This window comes from Hirundo rustica, chromosome 1 (assembly GCF_015227805.2).
Source record: "Hirundo rustica isolate bHirRus1 chromosome 1, bHirRus1.pri.v3, whole genome shotgun sequence".
Lineage (NCBI taxonomy): Eukaryota > Metazoa > Chordata > Aves > Passeriformes > Hirundinidae > Hirundo > Hirundo rustica.
Window position 1 is genome coordinate 85,693,544 of NC_053450.1, and position 18,093 is coordinate 85,711,636.

At 43.5% G+C, this 18,093-nt stretch overlaps 1 protein-coding gene and 1 long non-coding RNA gene across 6 annotated transcripts in view; one reads left to right on the forward strand and one right to left on the reverse strand.

Moving 5' to 3' along the window:
- Positions 1-216: 216 nt before the first annotated feature.
- Positions 217-2,003, reverse strand: FOXQ1 (forkhead box Q1). The gene has a single exon (XM_040074273.2). It carries the CDS (start codon positions 1,613-1,615, stop codon positions 386-388), a length of 1,230 nt encoding a protein of 409 aa, XP_039930207.1. The 5' UTR covers positions 1,616-2,003; the 3' UTR covers positions 217-385.
- A 10,332-nt stretch (positions 2,004-12,335) lies between these two features.
- Positions 12,336-18,093, forward strand: part of LOC120755913 (uncharacterized) — a 107,450-nt gene continuing 101,692 nt past the window's right edge. For 2 of the 5 annotated variants that reach the window (XR_005701926.1, XR_005701929.1), the window contains exons 1-2: positions 12,336-12,743; positions 15,324-15,417. This is a non-coding gene — a long non-coding RNA (uncharacterized LOC120755913). The remainder of the gene's footprint in view (positions 12,744-15,323; positions 15,418-18,093) is intronic. The other 3 variants (XR_005701928.1, XR_005701927.1, XR_005701925.1) reach the window with 2 other exon arrangements.

An 18,093-nucleotide genomic window follows, 5' to 3' on the forward strand; every position in this document is an offset into this window, starting at 1 on the left:
GGCACCCCCGCTCTGCTGCCCCAGGCTCCGGTAGCGGGAGACGTGGGGACAGGAGAGGGGCATAGAAAGGAGGTGGCGAGGGACTGGCTTAAGTCAAGTAGTCTCAAAGAACAGTAAGAAGCACTTGAGGCTCATGGCTATGTCCAAACCGACAGCTGATTTTTTTCTTTTTCCTTTTTTTTTTTTTTTTTTTTTTTTTTTTTTTTTTTTTTTTAATTTTTGGCTTAAGTTAAACCCACTGTCATTTCACTAAGGCACAGTCACCGAGGCTTTTGCTTGGAGGCTGCGGTCGCCTCTGGAGTTAAAGTGCGGGATCCAGAGCCTCCTCCTTCCCCCCTCCACGCCTCCCCGGGCAGGTCCCTCGCAGGGGAGGAGGGGGGCTCCATTAAGCCAGGGGGGTCTCCACGGCGTACGGCTGGAACGAGGCCGAGCCCCCCGCCGGCGGCGGCGGCGGCCCGGCGAGCCGGAGGGGCCCGTAGAGCGGGGAGCCGGGCGGCGGCCCCCGCCCGCCCTTGGCGAGGCCGGCGTGGAACGGCGGCGCCCGCGGCCGCTCCGCCAGCGGCGACGCCTCCCCCGGGACCAGCGCGGGCCGCCCGGCCCCCAGCAGCAGCGGCGGCGGCGGCGACGGCTCTGCCAGCCCGTAGGCGCAGAGCTGCAGGAGGCCCCCGCCGTAGAGGGCGGCGGCGGGCGGGGGCTGCGCGGCAGGTGGGTACGGGAGCAGCGGGTAGGGGCCGGGCAGCAGGTGCGGGGGCGCGGGCGGCGCCGGCCACAGGAGGCGGGCGTGCGGCGGCGGCTGCGGGGCGGCGCGGGGTCCTGCCGGCCGCTGCAGGAGGCTCTCGATGGCGAAGGAGCTGGAGAACTTGGCGGCGCCGCCGCCCGCCGGCCTCGCCCCGCCGCCCCCCGCCGCTGCCTCCTTGGCGCCCGGCGCGCAGCGACAGGGCGAGGAGGCGCAGCAGCACCGCGGGGAAGCGCCGGGGGACGCGGTGCCCGCTCCGGCCGCCTCCTGCGGCGCTTGCGGCGGGGCGCCGGCGGCGGGGCGGGCGGGCTGCGGCGGCGGGGCGGCGCGGCTGAGGCGCTTGCGGCGGCGGCGGAAGACGCCGTCGGCGAAGGTGTACTCGCTGCTGGGGTTCAGCATCCAGTAGTTGTCCTTGCCCCAGGGCCGCGCCGGGTCGCGCAGCACCTTGACGAAGCAGTCGTTAAGGGAGAGGTTGTGGCGCACCGAGTTGCGCCAGCCGGTGTAGGCGCCGCGGAAGAAGGGGAAGCGGCTCATCAGGTAGTCGTTGATCTCGGCCAGGGTCAGGCGGCCGCCGGCCGAGTCGCGGATGGCCATAGCGATCAGCGCGATGTAGGAGTAGGGCGGCTTCGGCCGCCGCGTGTAGGGTTTCCCCTTGGCGCTCTCGGCCGGCGGCGGCGGCGGCGGGGGCTGCGGCGTGGGCGGCGGCGGCGGGGGATGCCCCGGCCGCCCGGCCCCGCCGCCCGGGCTGTTGGCCGCGCAGTCACCGTCCGAGCCCAGCTCGCTCTCCGCCGGAGCCGGGGAGAGCGAGCCGCTGCCTTCCTGGTCGCTGCCGGCGCTCAGCTTGTCCTCGTAGTGCTGCGAGAACACCTCCAGCTTCATGGCGGTGACGCCGCCGGCCCCCCCGCGCCCCGCGGCTCCGCTGGGCGGGCGCGACCCCCGCCCCTCGGCTCGGCCTCAAGGGAGGCGGGAGGCAGCGAAGCTTTCTGTCCCCTCGCCGGCTTGGACAGCTCCGCGGCGGTAGGCGAGACCGGCGGGGCAGGGCAGCGGGGCTCCTCGCCCGCCTCAGCCCGCCGGCCCGGAGTCGCTGGCAGGGACCGGCCCCTTCGGGCGATTCCTCCGGGCTTCCACCTCCTTCTCCCCCACTGGGGTGCTAGCTCTGCTTTCGCGCCCCTTTCTGTCCTTGTCGCTCTTTACTGTCGCCGCTCCATGGGGCCGAAGGAGATGGGCGAGGCGGCCCCCGTGGAGCCGGTGCGCGTAGAGGGCGGGCGGGCGGGCGGCTGCCGGCTGCCGGAGCCGGCACTGCTCCGTGCCCGCCCGGGCTCGGTCCTCCCCGGGGCGCTGCCGCTGTTACCGTTCGGCGCTCCCCGGGCGCGGGGAGAAGCTCTCGAGGGCCGTCGGGGTTACTCCGCTCTCTCCGGCTTCGACCCCCGTCAGTGCCGGCACGCCGGGCTGGCTCCTCGCTGCGAGGCGGGCAGCAGACGGGTTATTAGGGTTTTTAGTGTTATTGTCATTATCTCTCCCTTCCCCTGTGGTTGTGTGTCTCTCCACCACTTTCAGACCAGCCCATTATAACGCCGGCGAGAGGCGGAGCCAGGACAAAGATCTTAAAGGGTGGTGGGTGGAGAAGCAAGGTAGCAAAGGTGGGTATGCCCTAATAAGCCGTATTAGAGCTGTGATTAGCTAAGATGACAGCGAGGTCTTGTTGGAAAGTTATTTTACGAAACTTGTTTGTATTTTCTCCTGCCAGGTCCCTCCCCTTCCCGGGTATTTCGAACGAAGCCGCAGCTCGGCGCGACTAAGCAGAGCCGGCCCGCCTCCCAGGTGTAAAATGCAGAATGACTTATAGGTGGCAGAGCTGAACCTGTTACGTGCAGTGATTTATTTTAATAGCGCCGTATAAAGCAACATGTTGTAATATGACAGCTCAACAACCTGTTGGAAAATAATACGTGACTTTGCAGTTGTGAATTCCTAATGATTTATGTAGCCTGACAAAATAGTTTCAGTGCTGGTCTCTTTTTCCTTCTGTCATAAGCACACCTGGTGCAGAGGTAGAATGGGAACAGGTAGGCAATGCTTTGGAGTTTTGCTATGAGAGAGTTAGTTGAAGCCTTAACCTTAGTTTTACGTGTGCTACTGCTTCTGTAGTAGCGTTGCTTGAGCTCTTCTGGATAGTGTGTTTGTAACCTCCCTCTTACAACTGCCACTCCCTAGTAAAATGTTTTATTGTGTAGTGGTGTTTTTTTTTTTTTTTTTTTTTTTTTTTTTTTTTTTTTTTTTTTTTATGGTAACTTTAAGATTTTTTAAATCACAGTGAATCTGTAAATTTCCCATAAAACTTGGGACAACATATTCTGCAATTTTACCTAGACGCTTTTCTTTCTAAAGATACTAGTCATCCTTTTTGGATTTGTTTTTAGGTTTAAGTTGTCAGGGTATTGCCATCCTTCAGATTTTTTTTCCCCTCTTTCAACATTACGCTAGATGGAACAACTCAATGAAGAGAGCTAGCTGGCAGCAGCTTCTCTGAAAACTCTCTGTTCTGCTCACTGTTCAGAGTCCATTGCAAAATGCCATTTCACTTCATACGGCAGGAGTGCTGGTGTCTGCAAAACAATAACAAAAACATCAGCAAAAATCCAATGTGGTGCTTATGTTTTATTTCTCATATGTATGCTTCGAATTTTGTGTCCTGGAGTAAGAGTTGGATTGCTCCATATTTCCCAAAAGCAGTCTTTCTAAATCGGACCTTATTTTAGAATAAATACATAATGAAGAGTCACTCTGGTTAGGACTATTCCGCTGTGGTCTGGCTCTCAAGGAGTATTGGAGAGGAAGATGAAAAAAGTGAGGTTTGAAAGACTAAGAGGAGAAACAAACAGCCTTACTTTCTATCTTGATCTCTCTTGAGAATAGAATATGTTTCCCCACACACAGCTGCATTTTGTTTCAAAGCTTTGCCATTTCTTCAGTCTGCATAAGTTTACATGGTAAATACCATATAAAGTAAAAGAGTGAGACGTTCTTCTGTCCCTCTCATTGCCTTCCTGACAACTTTAATAGGAATAATAATACGCTGGATATCTTGCCTTTCTCACAAAAGCTGTGCCAGTTGAGAAAAGCAGGCAATTCAGAAAGACAAAAATAAGAGGAGGGAGACCTCTCTTGGTTCCTTGTTGTTGTTGTCTCCGTGTAATGTAAACTGAAATCCTTCAGTATTGTCTTAGCTGTAGGTGCCAATGTTTGTGTTTAAGGGTATGGGAAAAACGTATCATTCCTTCCAAAACTCATATTTTCTATGATGATGCCAATGGCAAGGGTAGGTTTTTTCCTCTTCCTGCTTTTGTTGTAAATAGCAGTGAAGTAGCGATGATTTGCTAGCTTGCCTTTGATGTTTATTTTATTACCGTTCCACTATTTGTGTGGAAAATGTACACATTGTCTCTTATCTTTATTCAAAGAACTTAAAAAGTCATTCAAATGCTGTAGGTAAACACATCAGACATAACAGAAGCTTTTTCACAGCCATACTTCAAGACTAGGAGTGGATGGCAAAGCTGGTTTTGCAAGATTTAAGAGGGGACAGAAGCTTGTACTCAAAATAATACAAAGATAGCTATTAATGGGTGGGAGCTGGGAGTCTTTCTAAGATCAGCGTTGATTCTTGTTGTGACTCAAGGCCCCTTTGCTACCTCTGAGCCAGTGCCTGTTGTAAACTGTCCCTTGAAATCTCTGGTGGCTCTGACCTGAGAAAACATATGAAGGTGCTCATGGAAGGGCCATGCAGGGTTTAAATAGAGCCTTGCTTGCCTGAGTGAGAGCAGTATAAAGTCCATTGCTAATGCTGGCCATGAAACACAAGTAAAGTCGTAAGAAGTGGTGAAATAATCCAACTACTCCCATCTCTCACCGCTGAGAGTATATGTAACCTCAAGTCTTTTCCTGCTATAGTTTTTAAAAGGCACAGTATCGCCTTCAGGTTTATAAAGATTAACACAATCATCGGAAAAACTGATTCTGTTAAGTAAACTTCACATCAAAAGCACTTTGATGTGCTGTATTATAGCTAAGCCAAACACCCTACTCCCATCACCCCAAGAAAACCTCCGAAAACCTCCAGTGAAGCAATGTAAAAAAAAAATCAAATTCTTTGTTCTAAAATGAAATGTCTCTTCCTCTTTAGATCAGCAGAGCAGGACTTTTTTTGATGTACGATCCCCTCTTTTCCTACCCAAAACAGAACCCTGACAAAGACAAGTGGAGAAATGTGAATGGTTGCTTGAAAATCACGTGATCAGCTTTGCTTCCCATTTTTTGTAGTATTTCACCCATTTAATTCAGAAAGAGTCACCCAATGGGTATTTGGACTATACAACTATACTAGGTTGTATAGTCCTTTGCAGTATGCTCAAGCTACCAATTACAAAAATATTCCTTACTAAATGCAGAAAAATGCTACACTGTCTGGTGGTTGTGAGTGTAGGTTGATCCAGTTATGTTGTCTCCGTGGTATTTTAAACCACAGAGACACGGGTTTTTTAGTTCAGCAAACATTGTGCAAAGGTGTGTCACAATATATTCTTGGTTTAATTTTTTTAAAAAAAATATTTCTTCTAGTTTTTGGGGTTTTTTTCATCCATTTCTTTCTTACTTCTCTTTTTTGCCTTCTGTCTCTCCAGACCACTAACTATAGATTAGAGAGGGTTTCCAGGTAAAGTCATATAAGAACAACTGGCCAATAAAGGTCTCTGTGGTGGACACCAGCTGGACAAAGTGCTCCATCATCTCTTCTCCTCCTGTGACAAGCTGCAGGAGCGCACTGCCTTGCCAGGAATGGTCAGACTGGACAATGCAATACACTACGTGAAAAACAATAGAGCAGTTCAAAGAGTTCGCTCTGGATGGGCTGCTCGCAGCAGGAGATGTGCCTAGCATGCATAAATGAACTACAGTCTGTGAAGGCTGGCTAATTACGCTATGTATATTTTTGTACTTGAAGGAAATCCAGCTAGAGCTGTAAGAAAGGAGGTTAGTGGAAATTCCTTTAGACCTTGAGAGGAAGAGTTTGATCACTGAAGCAGAATGCATGTCTGCGTGAATTCCCTCATTGGGGAAGACTGGCACTTTTTCACAAGGACAGACATTCCCTGTGGGCAGAAATTTTCTCATGTCTTTGGCAGGTACTAAGAGCTGAATTTACAACGGGGAGTTCCATTTCAACTTTGTTTCATGCAGTCTTTATTTTCTTGGGAGATGTTGCTCAGAATGAAATTTTCCCATGCTGAGAGATTAGTATCACTTCCTCCCTGTGCCCACTTCATGTTCCATAAAAAATGTCTGCAGCTAAGCAATTTTTTTTCTCCAGAGCCCTGGATTGTGACAGAATGGGCAGGCACAGATTTTCTCTTGTGAAGGAAGTGATATCTATTGCTCTCGCTATTAGTGCTTACATCATCTTTTCACTGACAAATCTCCCATTTTACTGGCAACAAGGAATGAAGGCGAGTCCTGCTGAAAATAATTTGGTCAGTTGCAACCTTGTTTGTTGAACTGAGCTCTCTGAAACCCTTGTCCTGCCTTGTGTCCGCTGAGGTATCCACCACAAGACCTCACTGGAAAGTGCTGTACCATTTAGCAAGGAGCTGTCAAAATGGAGATTGCTCTGTCCCGAGACTCAGGTAATTTATAGCTAATTCTCTCTTTTTACTAGTGCTGTGTTCAGCCTCCAGGGCTTGAATGAGGTTCCACACTGGCATAAGGTGAACCTCTCTGGAATATATTGCAGGTTTGCAGTCTGAGAAATACGTGACATAAAAGAGTGCAGGGTGAGGTTAAATCAACACAGTATTTACAACATATTTTGTGATGACTTAATTCAGTAACTGTCCCCATAGGCTTTTCTCATGGCTGATTACTGGGTTTCATGTAACTGCAACACGAGAGACAAAATCCAAATGGTGATGGACTTAGGGGTTTGTGGATCTCTTCAAGGAAATTTTTCTTACAGTGAGGAAGAAGCTGGTATTAGAAAGCAGCACATGTATTGATAATCCTGGCTGTAATTGTCAGGAGAGAATTGCTTGCTAAGGGGCAGGCTCCACCGCAATTAGAAGTTACGCTGTGTTATGCTTGTTATGAAGTTATGATGCAGAAGCCATTTGGTGAAATTCTGTGGCTCTCTGCCAAGCATAGTGAATGGGTTTTGTTACTGGTGCCAAATAAACTTAAAAAGAAACCATCATAGCTTGTTTTTGCTGGTGCCAGACCAAATATCTGTTGGCATCAAACTTGGTATTGATGCCAGAGGCTTGCTATCGCTGGCCCGTGATATGAGGAAACACCAGCTGAGCTGTTACAATAGCCTCTCACTGCCTTCAAGTCCATGCACTGATGGAGGAAAGTGAAGAACTTTGAAAGAGAATTACAGCAAAATTAACCGAGGGATGGAGGACTTCAAATATGTGATGGAGACTCAGTGAACTTTGCTAGCCCTTGCTGGAGTACACCTAAGCCAACTCAAACCCACATATATTTTACATGGGTAAACAGTGACTAGAGATATGAAGGATATGTTTCAATTCAACGAAGTAAAGAACTATTTATAGCACCGTGGATCAACAAATTAATCACCTTGCCAATAATATTCCAGTTGAACAGCAATAAGTATTTAAATTTCTTACTTCTGGGTTGGATTTCTTTTGTTGTTTCTTTCTTTTCAAAAAGCTATTTCTGGTGAAATCCCATGATTTATATAAGCATTAGCCAAATCTGTAAATAAATAATGGTGTGAAAACCTTGATTTTTCTTTTTTCCAAGACCAAGTGAAATGCACTATAATGGAGCTATTTGGGAGCAGGCTGCTGACATCCAGACTTTCCTGTGGTAGGCGGGATTTGGCAGTATACCCCCAAATTGTACCTCTCGTGCATTTTCTCCATTTGCTGTGTTCCATTTTCCTTTTCTGCAGCCCACTGGACAGCTCCAGAACCATTGGTTTCTTTGAAAGTGTGGTCCATGCTGCTGCTGGCTTATTCCTTGAACAGAGAGCAGAGTTACACTGAGGGTACATCCCCTGCAGTACCTCGGGTGGTGGGAGATGGGGATTTATGTCCTGCAAACTGGTTCCTGAAATCGAGCATGTTTTCACCACCTTTCAGATGGCAGAGAAATGCAGTAAAAACTTGGAGAGCTGGTCCTGCTGCTGCTGCAGATGTAATAAAATCATTACTTCGTTGAGTTGCATGCACTGTGTATTTGATTTCCATTTCCTAGGTGAGTTCTTAAGGGATTAGCTGAGTTTCAGTCTCTTTAAGGTGTGAATAAACATCCTGTTGCCTCACACCCATGACATTTCTTCCCTACAGATGTCAAAGTGCTTTGTGCAGAGTGTTGCTATTTTGGTTCTCTAAGTAAAGGCTCACAGGTTTTGAATGTCTTGGCCAAACTTACATGATCTAAGATGGGAATAGGACATGGGTTTCCAAATTCCTCCTCTACTGCTCTACCTACTAACCCTGTTGTTTCCCTGAACCTTTACATATACTTCAGTGGATTAATAATTAACCTCCAAGTGGGGCACTTTGAAGCAAATGTAAAATGAAACCAAACACTTGTCATGGTTTTTAGTCATACCAGATTTGCAAGTAGGGTGTGTTTAAATGATGCAAGTAGATAAAGTCTTGTTAATTTAGATTAGAGTAAAAGTCAGTGCCTTATCAAAGCAAGTGACTAATTAGGAAAACTATTACCTTTTGGATAAGAAACAGTTGAACTATCACTCAAAATTATTTTAACTAATTGAACTGTAGTGATATTTAGAGTAAAGGCTCGTGCAACTGCTGGAAAATGAGAAAGAGCTTTTCCCAGGAATTGCCAGTGTTCTGGGTTTTTTTTTGATAATTTGCTTTTAGAAAGTTAACAGTACTTGTCATCACTGTGTAAACGTGGGGAAGGGAGGAGAGTCCCGTGAGTCATCAGGGAGCCAAACATACAGAATTTAAGTGAAGAACTGGAGCATTTGTATTAAATATACTGCCTTCATTGTCTTCACCTTACCAAGCCAATAGGACAGCAAAGTGCTCATGAATGGTTTGAAATGATGAAGTGACTCTCAGGTCTGTAATAGCCAACATTGGGCATTTGTGAACCTGCAAGGGTGGAAACACTAGGGCAAATTCATGGTGTGAAAAGAAAGATTACAATCAGACTGTATTTATGTTCAGACAGATACATGCAGTTGTGAAGAATCATTAAATAACTGTTAACCACACCTGCACGGAGCCTCTGGCAATGCTGGCTTATACAGAATCTCAAGAACTGCCATGTGCCTGACATCATACCTTTGCAAGGAGAGAAAAGTCCTGGGTGTTAGCCCAAGACTGGTAAGTAAAACATAGTCCACAGACTTGCGCCAGTTTAATGTCTGCAAGTAATTTTCTGGTGTGTCACACCCAGTATCTTCTGCCCTGTAAACCTGTCAGTAGTCCTGATTTGTTTGCTTATGACCAGGTCTTACTAAACATCTCCAAATCTGCTTTAATGCAATGGCTCCTTCCCTCTAAGTCAGTCAGGACCGTGAGGAGGGAGTGAGTATGCGTGCACAGAGAGAGACTAGCACAAACAGGATCTTAACTTCTCCAGGATTGTAATCGCTACTGTGGCACACAGCTGCTTCTTTGGGATTCTTCTTACATGGATCATTTTCCCTTTTAAAAATATTGGGAGGTTTTGACATTTTTTCATGATGGAAATGACATTTCAGAAACTTTTGTTATTTTTACAGTAAAAATAAATAAGTGGAAATGTATGGGGGAGGAAATCAGGCAGGCTAAAGCTTAAAGCTAACAGAGGAAAAAGAAAAGGGAGCAAAGCTGAGATGAAGAGTTGAAGATGAGGAGAAAGTTGGAGTAGAGAGCTCCAACTGAGAACTCATTGCAGAGCAGTTCCACTTAGACTGTAGAAATTTTTCAGGATGCCCAACAATCTCCAATTTGACTGCTTCTCCTGGTATAATTTTTTGGACTGCTCACCTCTACAGCTTTCCTCGGGCTAGGGAGTTCTCTGGCTTTTTGTTTCCCATGGTGCTTTTGGAAGCGATTGTCTTTCATCTGCATTTTCTCTCTTGGAGTATACTTTTCCAGTCTTTCATGGCTAGGGGTGGTTGAGGAGTGGAGGTTTATTTTTTATGGTTGATTTTTGGTTTTGTCTTGTTTTACACTGAATAAAAATTACAAAAAACAAACAAAAAAAAAACCCCAAACAAACAAAAAAAAACCCCACCAGCTCACAAAAGTGAAAGTTGAACATCAGTAGTGTAATTCCTAAAGGTGCTGGGGTACCTCAGTTCTTTTTACTTGCAATTTCTGTACAAAATATTTTCTCCTTTCATTTTTTTTTTTCCTAGTGAAAATCTCCAGCAACTGTGAAGAATAGGAGATTGTGAAAGAAAAACAGAGCATGACCAATACACAAAGGGATTCAAAGATCTGCAGACTTCAGTATTCATATCTGAAAAGTGTGAGCTCTGGCACCCGACACTGATGGATCAGGCAATGGAGATATTTACTCATCACTTATGAGAGTCCGTATTCATAGCTTGATTTATTTATGCCATAAGGGTTTGGAAGACAGTCATTTTTTATGTTATCTATCTGACACGTGGTCAGTGCCAAGAAACTCAACAAGGCCCAACACAGATTAATTTTTTTTTAAGAGTTATCAAAATGTTATGAGAAAAATGGCCTCCTCCAGTGCTGTTTTAAAAAATAGTCAGCTTTGTAAGTAAATCTTGGTGACTTGGATAGAGTTTATTTTAAAGGCAGGATGTGACAGGCACCCAGTACCCTCTTACCCCTACTTTGGCCTTTAAATGTACTATCATTAAAGTTTGGCCCCTTGAGGAAAATAGGTGTAGTGAGGTGCAGAGGCAAACTAAATAGGTGGAGCTTTCAATCCAGTGGGCCTGCATTCAAAACCTTCAAAACTTTGGCCAGACTCATGACTATTCCCAGCTGAGACTTTAATTAAATGGTGTTTAATATGAAAATATTCTATTATACTGGCTTGTGCTGCTGAAAGAAATAGAGCCATGCTTCTTGATTGAAGAGACGGAGTCAAGTGAATAATTCGCAACAAATAATTAGTCTAAATGTTTCTAAGTGATTCTTACAGAATCTGAGTCTGGTTGAGAAAGATCCCTATTTATTAATGCCATAGGACTCCCTTTCACAAGGGGAAAGTTTATTTATATAAGATGAATGAGTTAAAGACTTGCAAGTTCTTCTTGAGTCATCAGACCCAGAAAACATGTATTTTATATTAAGGTTAGTACAATCTTTCAAACAAAAACATTTATGAGCGTGCCTTAACTGATGGGTATATGATGACTGACATTCCAGAACCTCTTCTGCGCACACCTACGCTGGCATACTTTTATACATAGGAGTAATCCTAATTAATTTGGGAAAATTACTCTTGTGCATGAATGTATTCATTAGTGTTTGAAACACCACGGTATGGTGAGCCTTCTAGATACAATCTTGATCTTACCCTTAAAGGTGCCCACAACGTCCCATCCGGTCTTTAGGGCTACCTTAACTCTAGACAAAACAGGCCAGCACCCAGTCCTTCCCCTGAGGGCTTTAACGTGGCTAAGTTCTCTTCCTTACAAAGAAGTGGCCTCATCTGTGCTGTCTAGAGGGAACTGTCCTTTGTGTTATCTCCCAAATAGAGGCCTCTGTGTGGCATGAGAAAGTACTGGGTTAGAGGGACAGCCCTTGGCAGGAAGGTTATTGCTAGTTAAGTAGTGTGGACAATCACACGCTGGCTTCTTGAGGGCATGTCCTAGCTATTTTTAGTTGGCAGGTGCAAAATGTAGTTTAAATGAATATTTCTGTTCATTTTATACCTTGAGGCTTTGTTAAGGTATTATTCCACCGATCTGCTCTTGACAGGAAAGAGCAGCACTGTTGTTCCTTTCAGCACTATGTTTTTGTGGGTATATTGGCTGTGTTTCTGTCCCAGTGATGTTGAAGAGTTTTCCCCAAGAACATTGCAGGGGAAAGAGTCTTTTTCTGAATGTTGTGAGTCTTCCTTTTCAGAGGTAAGATTTGATGCAACCTATTTTTTTTTTTTTTTAAATAAACATAATTTCAGTTTGTTACAAGGAAACTATTGGCTAAGGTATTAAAGTGTTCAAAAGTTATAGCACTAGGATTCTTCTGTTTTCAACAGTGGAGAACATTGATAATTTAACAGGCAACAAGAAAATAAAGCCAAAGAGCCAAAGACATAATAGTCAGTTTGAACTGAAAATTTGTATCTTTAAAAATTTCTACATATGTAGATTGTGCTTTGCAGATAATGCATTCTCACTGCTGCTGCCTGAAATTTTAGATGCCTGCATATGTTGTCACACCAGGGAATTGTTATAATCTCATCCCAAAACAGGTGACTGTAGTGCATGAAGTAATTTTCACCCTGTAATACCTATTTCTGTCAGCTGAAAGGAAGCCTAAGGCTTCCCAGGTGACCACCTGGGATGTATTATAGACCTCTGAAAAGCATTTAGGGTGAATTACAGTCTGCCTGCCTTCTCTTAGGAAGCACCTAAAATGGAAGTTCTCTAGTTTTTAATGCTTGAGATACTCTGCTCATTTATTAAGATTATTTATGAAGAGATTAGTTATATAAGGTAATTGATTGTGAAAAGCTATTTTCAGCATTAAATCAAACTTCATTCTGATATTAAGAAAGGATTTAAATTATTGAGCTAGGCAAAAACATTCTGTAAGGTGAGAGGGATTGCCCCTCAAAATTTATTTGCTGCTTAAAAGCTGCACACTGTGTTCCACCTTGAGCATTGCAGGTATTTTCTTCCTTTACCTGGCGGCTGCTTGCTTATAGTCCTTTTTGATATATGACTCGTGCAGAAGAATGTTTCCCATTAGGCTATTTTGTAACATCTTTCTGCGAAGTGCTCGAACATGAGAGCTTGCTCCAGGAAAAGGTGAGTTAAGACGTGTTTTTATGTGTCCTGATAGCTGCCTTGCTTCATCAATACTAAAAAGGATGTCTTTATTGACTCTGAGTGCTTTCCAAAAGTGTTCTTTCCACCATTACTGATGTGTTGCTTAACAGAGCCAGCTTAAGCTTGCCGCACTGAGTTTTGTGTTGTTTGTGTTGCATTGGTTGGTTACCTTTTTCTGCTAACTTTCCATGCACAATTTAATTAAGCTGTGAATAATGGGATGTGTTATCAGATGGTACAGTGCTATTAACTTCAGTGAAGTGTTGTGTGATGAACCAGCTAAGGATCTGGACAATAATTTATACATTCTTCACATTTAACTGTCAGTGCATTTTGGATGAAGATAGCTACCAGCATGTGTGATTGCAACCCTGCTGCTGAAAGAGGTGTGTCTGTTTATGCCAGTGAAGTGCTTGACTGTTGGTGTAAATATAATGATATAATGGCATGGTAATTACCGGTTATAGATACAATGAAGATCAAACTTTTTTTTTTTTTTTTTTTTTTTTTTTTTTTTTCTTCTTCTTCTTCTTCCATCCTGGATGCTTTTATTATCCTGGAAGCATTCTTCCTGTCTTTTCATATAAATAACCAAGAGTGCACATTTCAGAGTTAGAAAACTGAGTGAAACAAATCAGAATGATTAATTTCTGCAAATATTTTTCTATGTGTTAATTGCCTATGTGCTGTGAACCGTATTCTCAGGTGCCCTTCTATGCAAATTATTCGTGATTTATTTTACTTAGAAATCAACAACAACCAAAAAATCCCTTTATAATGTGCATATTAGCTATTTGTATAAGCAAAATGGTGTGGTTTCTTACCTCTGATTAGGTAACTTGTGGACTAAATTAATCCCATGCATATGTGAATAATAGGGAAAATTAGAAATATGCCAACAATATTTACTTTTAAAGTTGTTTTTCTTATGTATCTGAATATTTAAATAAGTCTAACCTGATTTCTTGGTAAAGCAAATAAAATATACATTTCCACATAAATCAAACTGCTCACAAATGTTTTCCGATGGAAGTTGGCTTTCAACAGCAAATGGCAATGCAGAGTTTCCCTGTTCTTTTCAGTTCATACTTCTGGCTGAAAGGTGTATTCAGTGTGACACAACATGTTGTGACTCCTCAGCAAAATGTTGCAATTCATATTGGTCAAAGTATGTAGTGTTTCAGAGCAGTGCATAATTTGTGATTGCAACAATCTCAAATAGAGTGTTTCCATCTCATTCTTAATTTTGACTCAGCAGTTCCAGCTGATTATTAGTAGTTTCTCCAACCAGCCTGGATTGGCTAAGGGAATTCACTTTAACATACTGAAGTGTTTTTATTAAACTTGGCCTATGTAAAAGTGGCATTCTAAATTGGATTCACTGAACTAATCTTGGTGCCTTTGCTGTTGTGTATTGCATCAAACAACAAAATAAGCAAGAACCAAAGTGGTAAAAAAATATTATTTAAACTGGAACTGAGGCAGAATTCATTAGAAGGAGAACATGGACCATGCTCATTATAAGATTTGCTAATGTTCATAAGTTCTTCCAACTAAATTTAATGCATGCAAATCATTATTTATGAGCAGTTATTATCAACAATACTAATAACTTCAGTAGTACTAATAATAACTATCTGGGCTAATTAACTGTTTTAAATTGAATTTTGTAATATTTGAAACTTTTCTCACTTTTATGGGAACTAAATAAAATCAGCCCCATTGCTTAACATAAAACTCCATTTCGTGCAGGACAATTCTGGTTTTGGAGACGTGATTTGAAGCACAATAAAGTGATGGTTAAGAAAGTTCCTGCTTGTGCCAACCAAATAGATAGAGGAATAAATTCAACATAAATTCATTAAGCACGTTTTCTCTGTTAGTGTGAAACCAGTTAATTCTGGTGAGGTGCCTTCTCAAGAGGGGTCACTTGAGAGTTTTGTGCTGGAAACATTGTGTTTGGATGGTTCCAAATGGTGGGAGGGAATGCTCTTCTTGTGTTGGTTCTTTTCTGGTTTTTTTATTTGATTGGAAAGAAATTTATTGCATGATCTCTAGGCAGTTGTTTGGGTTTTTTTATTATTTTTTCCTGTTTGTGAGGAAAAAGAGAAGAAAAATCTTGACCTAGCTATAAACAGAAAGTAGAAGGCCAAGTTGATGGGAGCACAGAAAAGGGGATCTCATAACTTTTACAATGACCTCTTCAAAATGGTTTAAGGATGGCAATAGTGTGTGTTATTCTGCAGAGACCATGGGACCTTGGTCTGTTTGAGCAGTGAGGTACCATGTATATGAACCCTATGTAAGGCATAAAAATAAGAGTGAATGATAGCAGTGAAGATAATATTGCTTCTTATAAATAATAATTAATGCTAATTAATGTTGACTCTGTATATTGTGTTGTGGCTTGGATGAAACTCTGGCAGGAATTGGCAGACATGCTGATATGAAATCTCCACCCACAAAGATCTGCTGAAAGAGCAGTATCTGGTGTAAGGGGACCTGCCCTTTTAAGTGCAAAGAATACAAAGGTTTTCTAATTGTTTTTCCCTTCTGCAGGGAAAACAAGCTTGTAGCTTTAGAGCTGGTCCACATACACGTCTCCAGAAGCTACAGATTTGGAACAAATGTAAGACCAGATCATGTTCCTTATGTAAGTTTATAAGCATGTTCACAGGAAATAGCACATGTAATGCAATGGTCTCCAACAGGGCTGGCCCCTTCCCATGCAAAGGTGTGGATGCCAATGCATTTGTTGAGGACAGGCAATGATGGCCTTTCCCAAACTGGGTGGGAGGCTGCTGAGCTGTGCTGCTGTGTGGCTGTTCCACAAGATGCAGGAAGGCAGGCTACACAAATTGGTGCCAACAGGGAGGCTGACGCCTCCTCACTAGGCTTTGGTAAATCAGTATCTGCCTGTGTGTCCGCACATATGCATACTATTTTCCCTCTGCCACTTCCCTCCCACTCTGAGCTGCCTTCCTCCCCACACTACCCTTGAGTCAAGAGGTCAGTGCTACCACTTCTTTTTTCATCACTCAAGCTTTTCCTTCTGTATTTTATCCTCTGGTTGTTACTTTCCTTCCTTCCAGTGGAGGGGCAGCGAGAGCCATTTGGCTGATTTAATGTTTTTCTGGAAAGGATAAGACTTAAAAAACCAGGGTGCCTTCAGGCAAAATGTGATTTTCAATCAAAATTCTTTTTCTTAAGGGAGGGGGGTTTTCTTACAAGGGGGAGAACTTGCCCCAACAGGGCACATTTACCCACATTCCTCTGAGACACAGGAGTCTGTGTGCTGTTGATGTCAGGGTCCGAATGACCAGTTGCCATCATAAAATAATCCAGCTTCCCAGGGGGACAGAAAGAGAAAGAGGTTGCATGTGGCCTTGAAAACAAGAAGAAAAAGGAGAGGAAGAAGTGCCTGGTTGTTCCTGTCTTGGTAGGGAGCATTGCAGGGTCCCTGGTGACTGTGTGACCAGCAAACAAGCCTTTCTGAGAACTGTACCAGGCCATTTGCTAGAGCAGCTCTGTGCCTGCAGCAGCCGCCTCTCGGGGTGGGGGTGCCTGCTAGAGAAGGACTGGGCCTGTGGAGCTCTGTTAACTGGCATTTCAAAGGTGAGATATTCTGTTTTCTTGCTTGTTTATTTGCTTCCCACTGGGGAATCAGTTCTGTGTTGAGATGGCTTGACTTGATACACACCTCCTTAGCAAATACGTTGATTCAACATTTAGAGGATCATGTTTCTTTGTGGTGCAGAGTTATTTAGTACAATATTTGTGGTAGGCTGATGACACTTGTGATGATCAAAAAGAATAAGTTGTGTATTTTTTTAAGAATGTGTTAAACCAGTTCTGTCAAAATAAAGATAATAAATACCAGTAATTGTTTAGTCAGTTGAAAAGGAATAATTCCCCACATTTTTTGACACACAGTAGGTAATGTTTTGTTGAATGTTCATGAAGAACCTATACTTACCTCTACATTTCTGAAGCTGGGTATAGAGTACTGTAGTTGTTTTGTGTGATTCTGGAATCTGTAAAACTGGACTATTTCCCTGATCATGACAAGGAATGTCTGCGTAAAGTAGACTAACTTTAAATGTTCAGATTTCATCTGCTAAATTGCTCTGTCAGGAGTGAAATGCTAGGAGAGCAAAGGTAGACTACACCTTCCTTCTTAAGCTGAGGAAGCTTTTAGGAAGGTGGGCAGGGACCAGAGAGATGGCACAGGTTCTGCCAGTTTGGTGAAAGCTTGTTGGTGGAAATCCTAACAGACCAGCTTGGGGTTGATCTTTCTTAATATTTTCCTTAATGCCTTGGGTGTAGAAGGTTGGAGCTGACTTATGAAATTCTCTCCTGACACAGGACAGGAATGGATTGTCAAGGTAGAGACAATGTCCAGTTCTTCCCATACAGGGAGTGTCAAGGCAAGAGCAATAAAACCAGAATAAATGTTTAATAGCTGAAGGTGTCTGCCTTTAGTGGAAATGGTTGTTCCCTGGAAGAAAATTAAGCACAAGGTGGGAAAGAAAATGGCAGAGAAAGAGTTGCACATGCGAAGTGACTACAGAATAAGTGTGAGTTTCTGGTGCAGTCTGGGAAGAGCCAAATGGAAACAGAGTGGTCATTAATGGATTAGGTTTACAATTAGGAGGTGATTAAAAAAGACATTCTGTTATAATCTTACAGCTGGTGTAGGAAGAGCAACAAACCTAAGTGGACTTTCATGAACTGATGAGCAGGGCTCTTGATTCACAAGTTAACAGTATCAATGTTAATATAATGGCACAAAGCTAACATAGGCCTTATTTTCAATCATAAAAGCATGTGTGCTTTATTTAGCTGTGTAGTGCATATAGGACGGGAAATTAGTGTAGACATTGCTGATTAAAAGTCTGAAATCCAATAAATTTTAATATTGAATGATGAGGATGTACCATTTTAATTTTCATTAATTTCTCCATGTATGACATATTTTAGACTTTATGGAACTCATTATTTATAATTGGTCTTGTGTCAACAAGCAGCGAAATCAGGCTGTCTGCCTTTACTGACGGTTGGCTTATTTTAGTAATAGTACTTAGCAGTTATGTAGGGCTTTAAAATTTCAAATATTAGCTAATTAGTCATCTCACCAATTGCTTTAAATACTATCAGCCCTCTATAAAGATGAGTAAATAGCTGTTGTTATCCATATTTCTGAGATGAGGAAATCCAGACACGGATGGGCTGGTTATGTCCCTGTGTGTATTTATATATAGGCATTTCAAAGGCACATGTCGTTTCAAGGTCCAACAAGTCTATCTGCTCGTTAGACCTGATTTGGTGT

Bases quoted from the DNA above. Each gene is read 5' to 3' on its own strand.
- FOXQ1 (XM_040074273.2), bottom strand. From the start codon at position 1,615: ATGAAGCTGGAGGTGTTCTCGCAGCACTACGAGGACAAGCTGAGCGCC.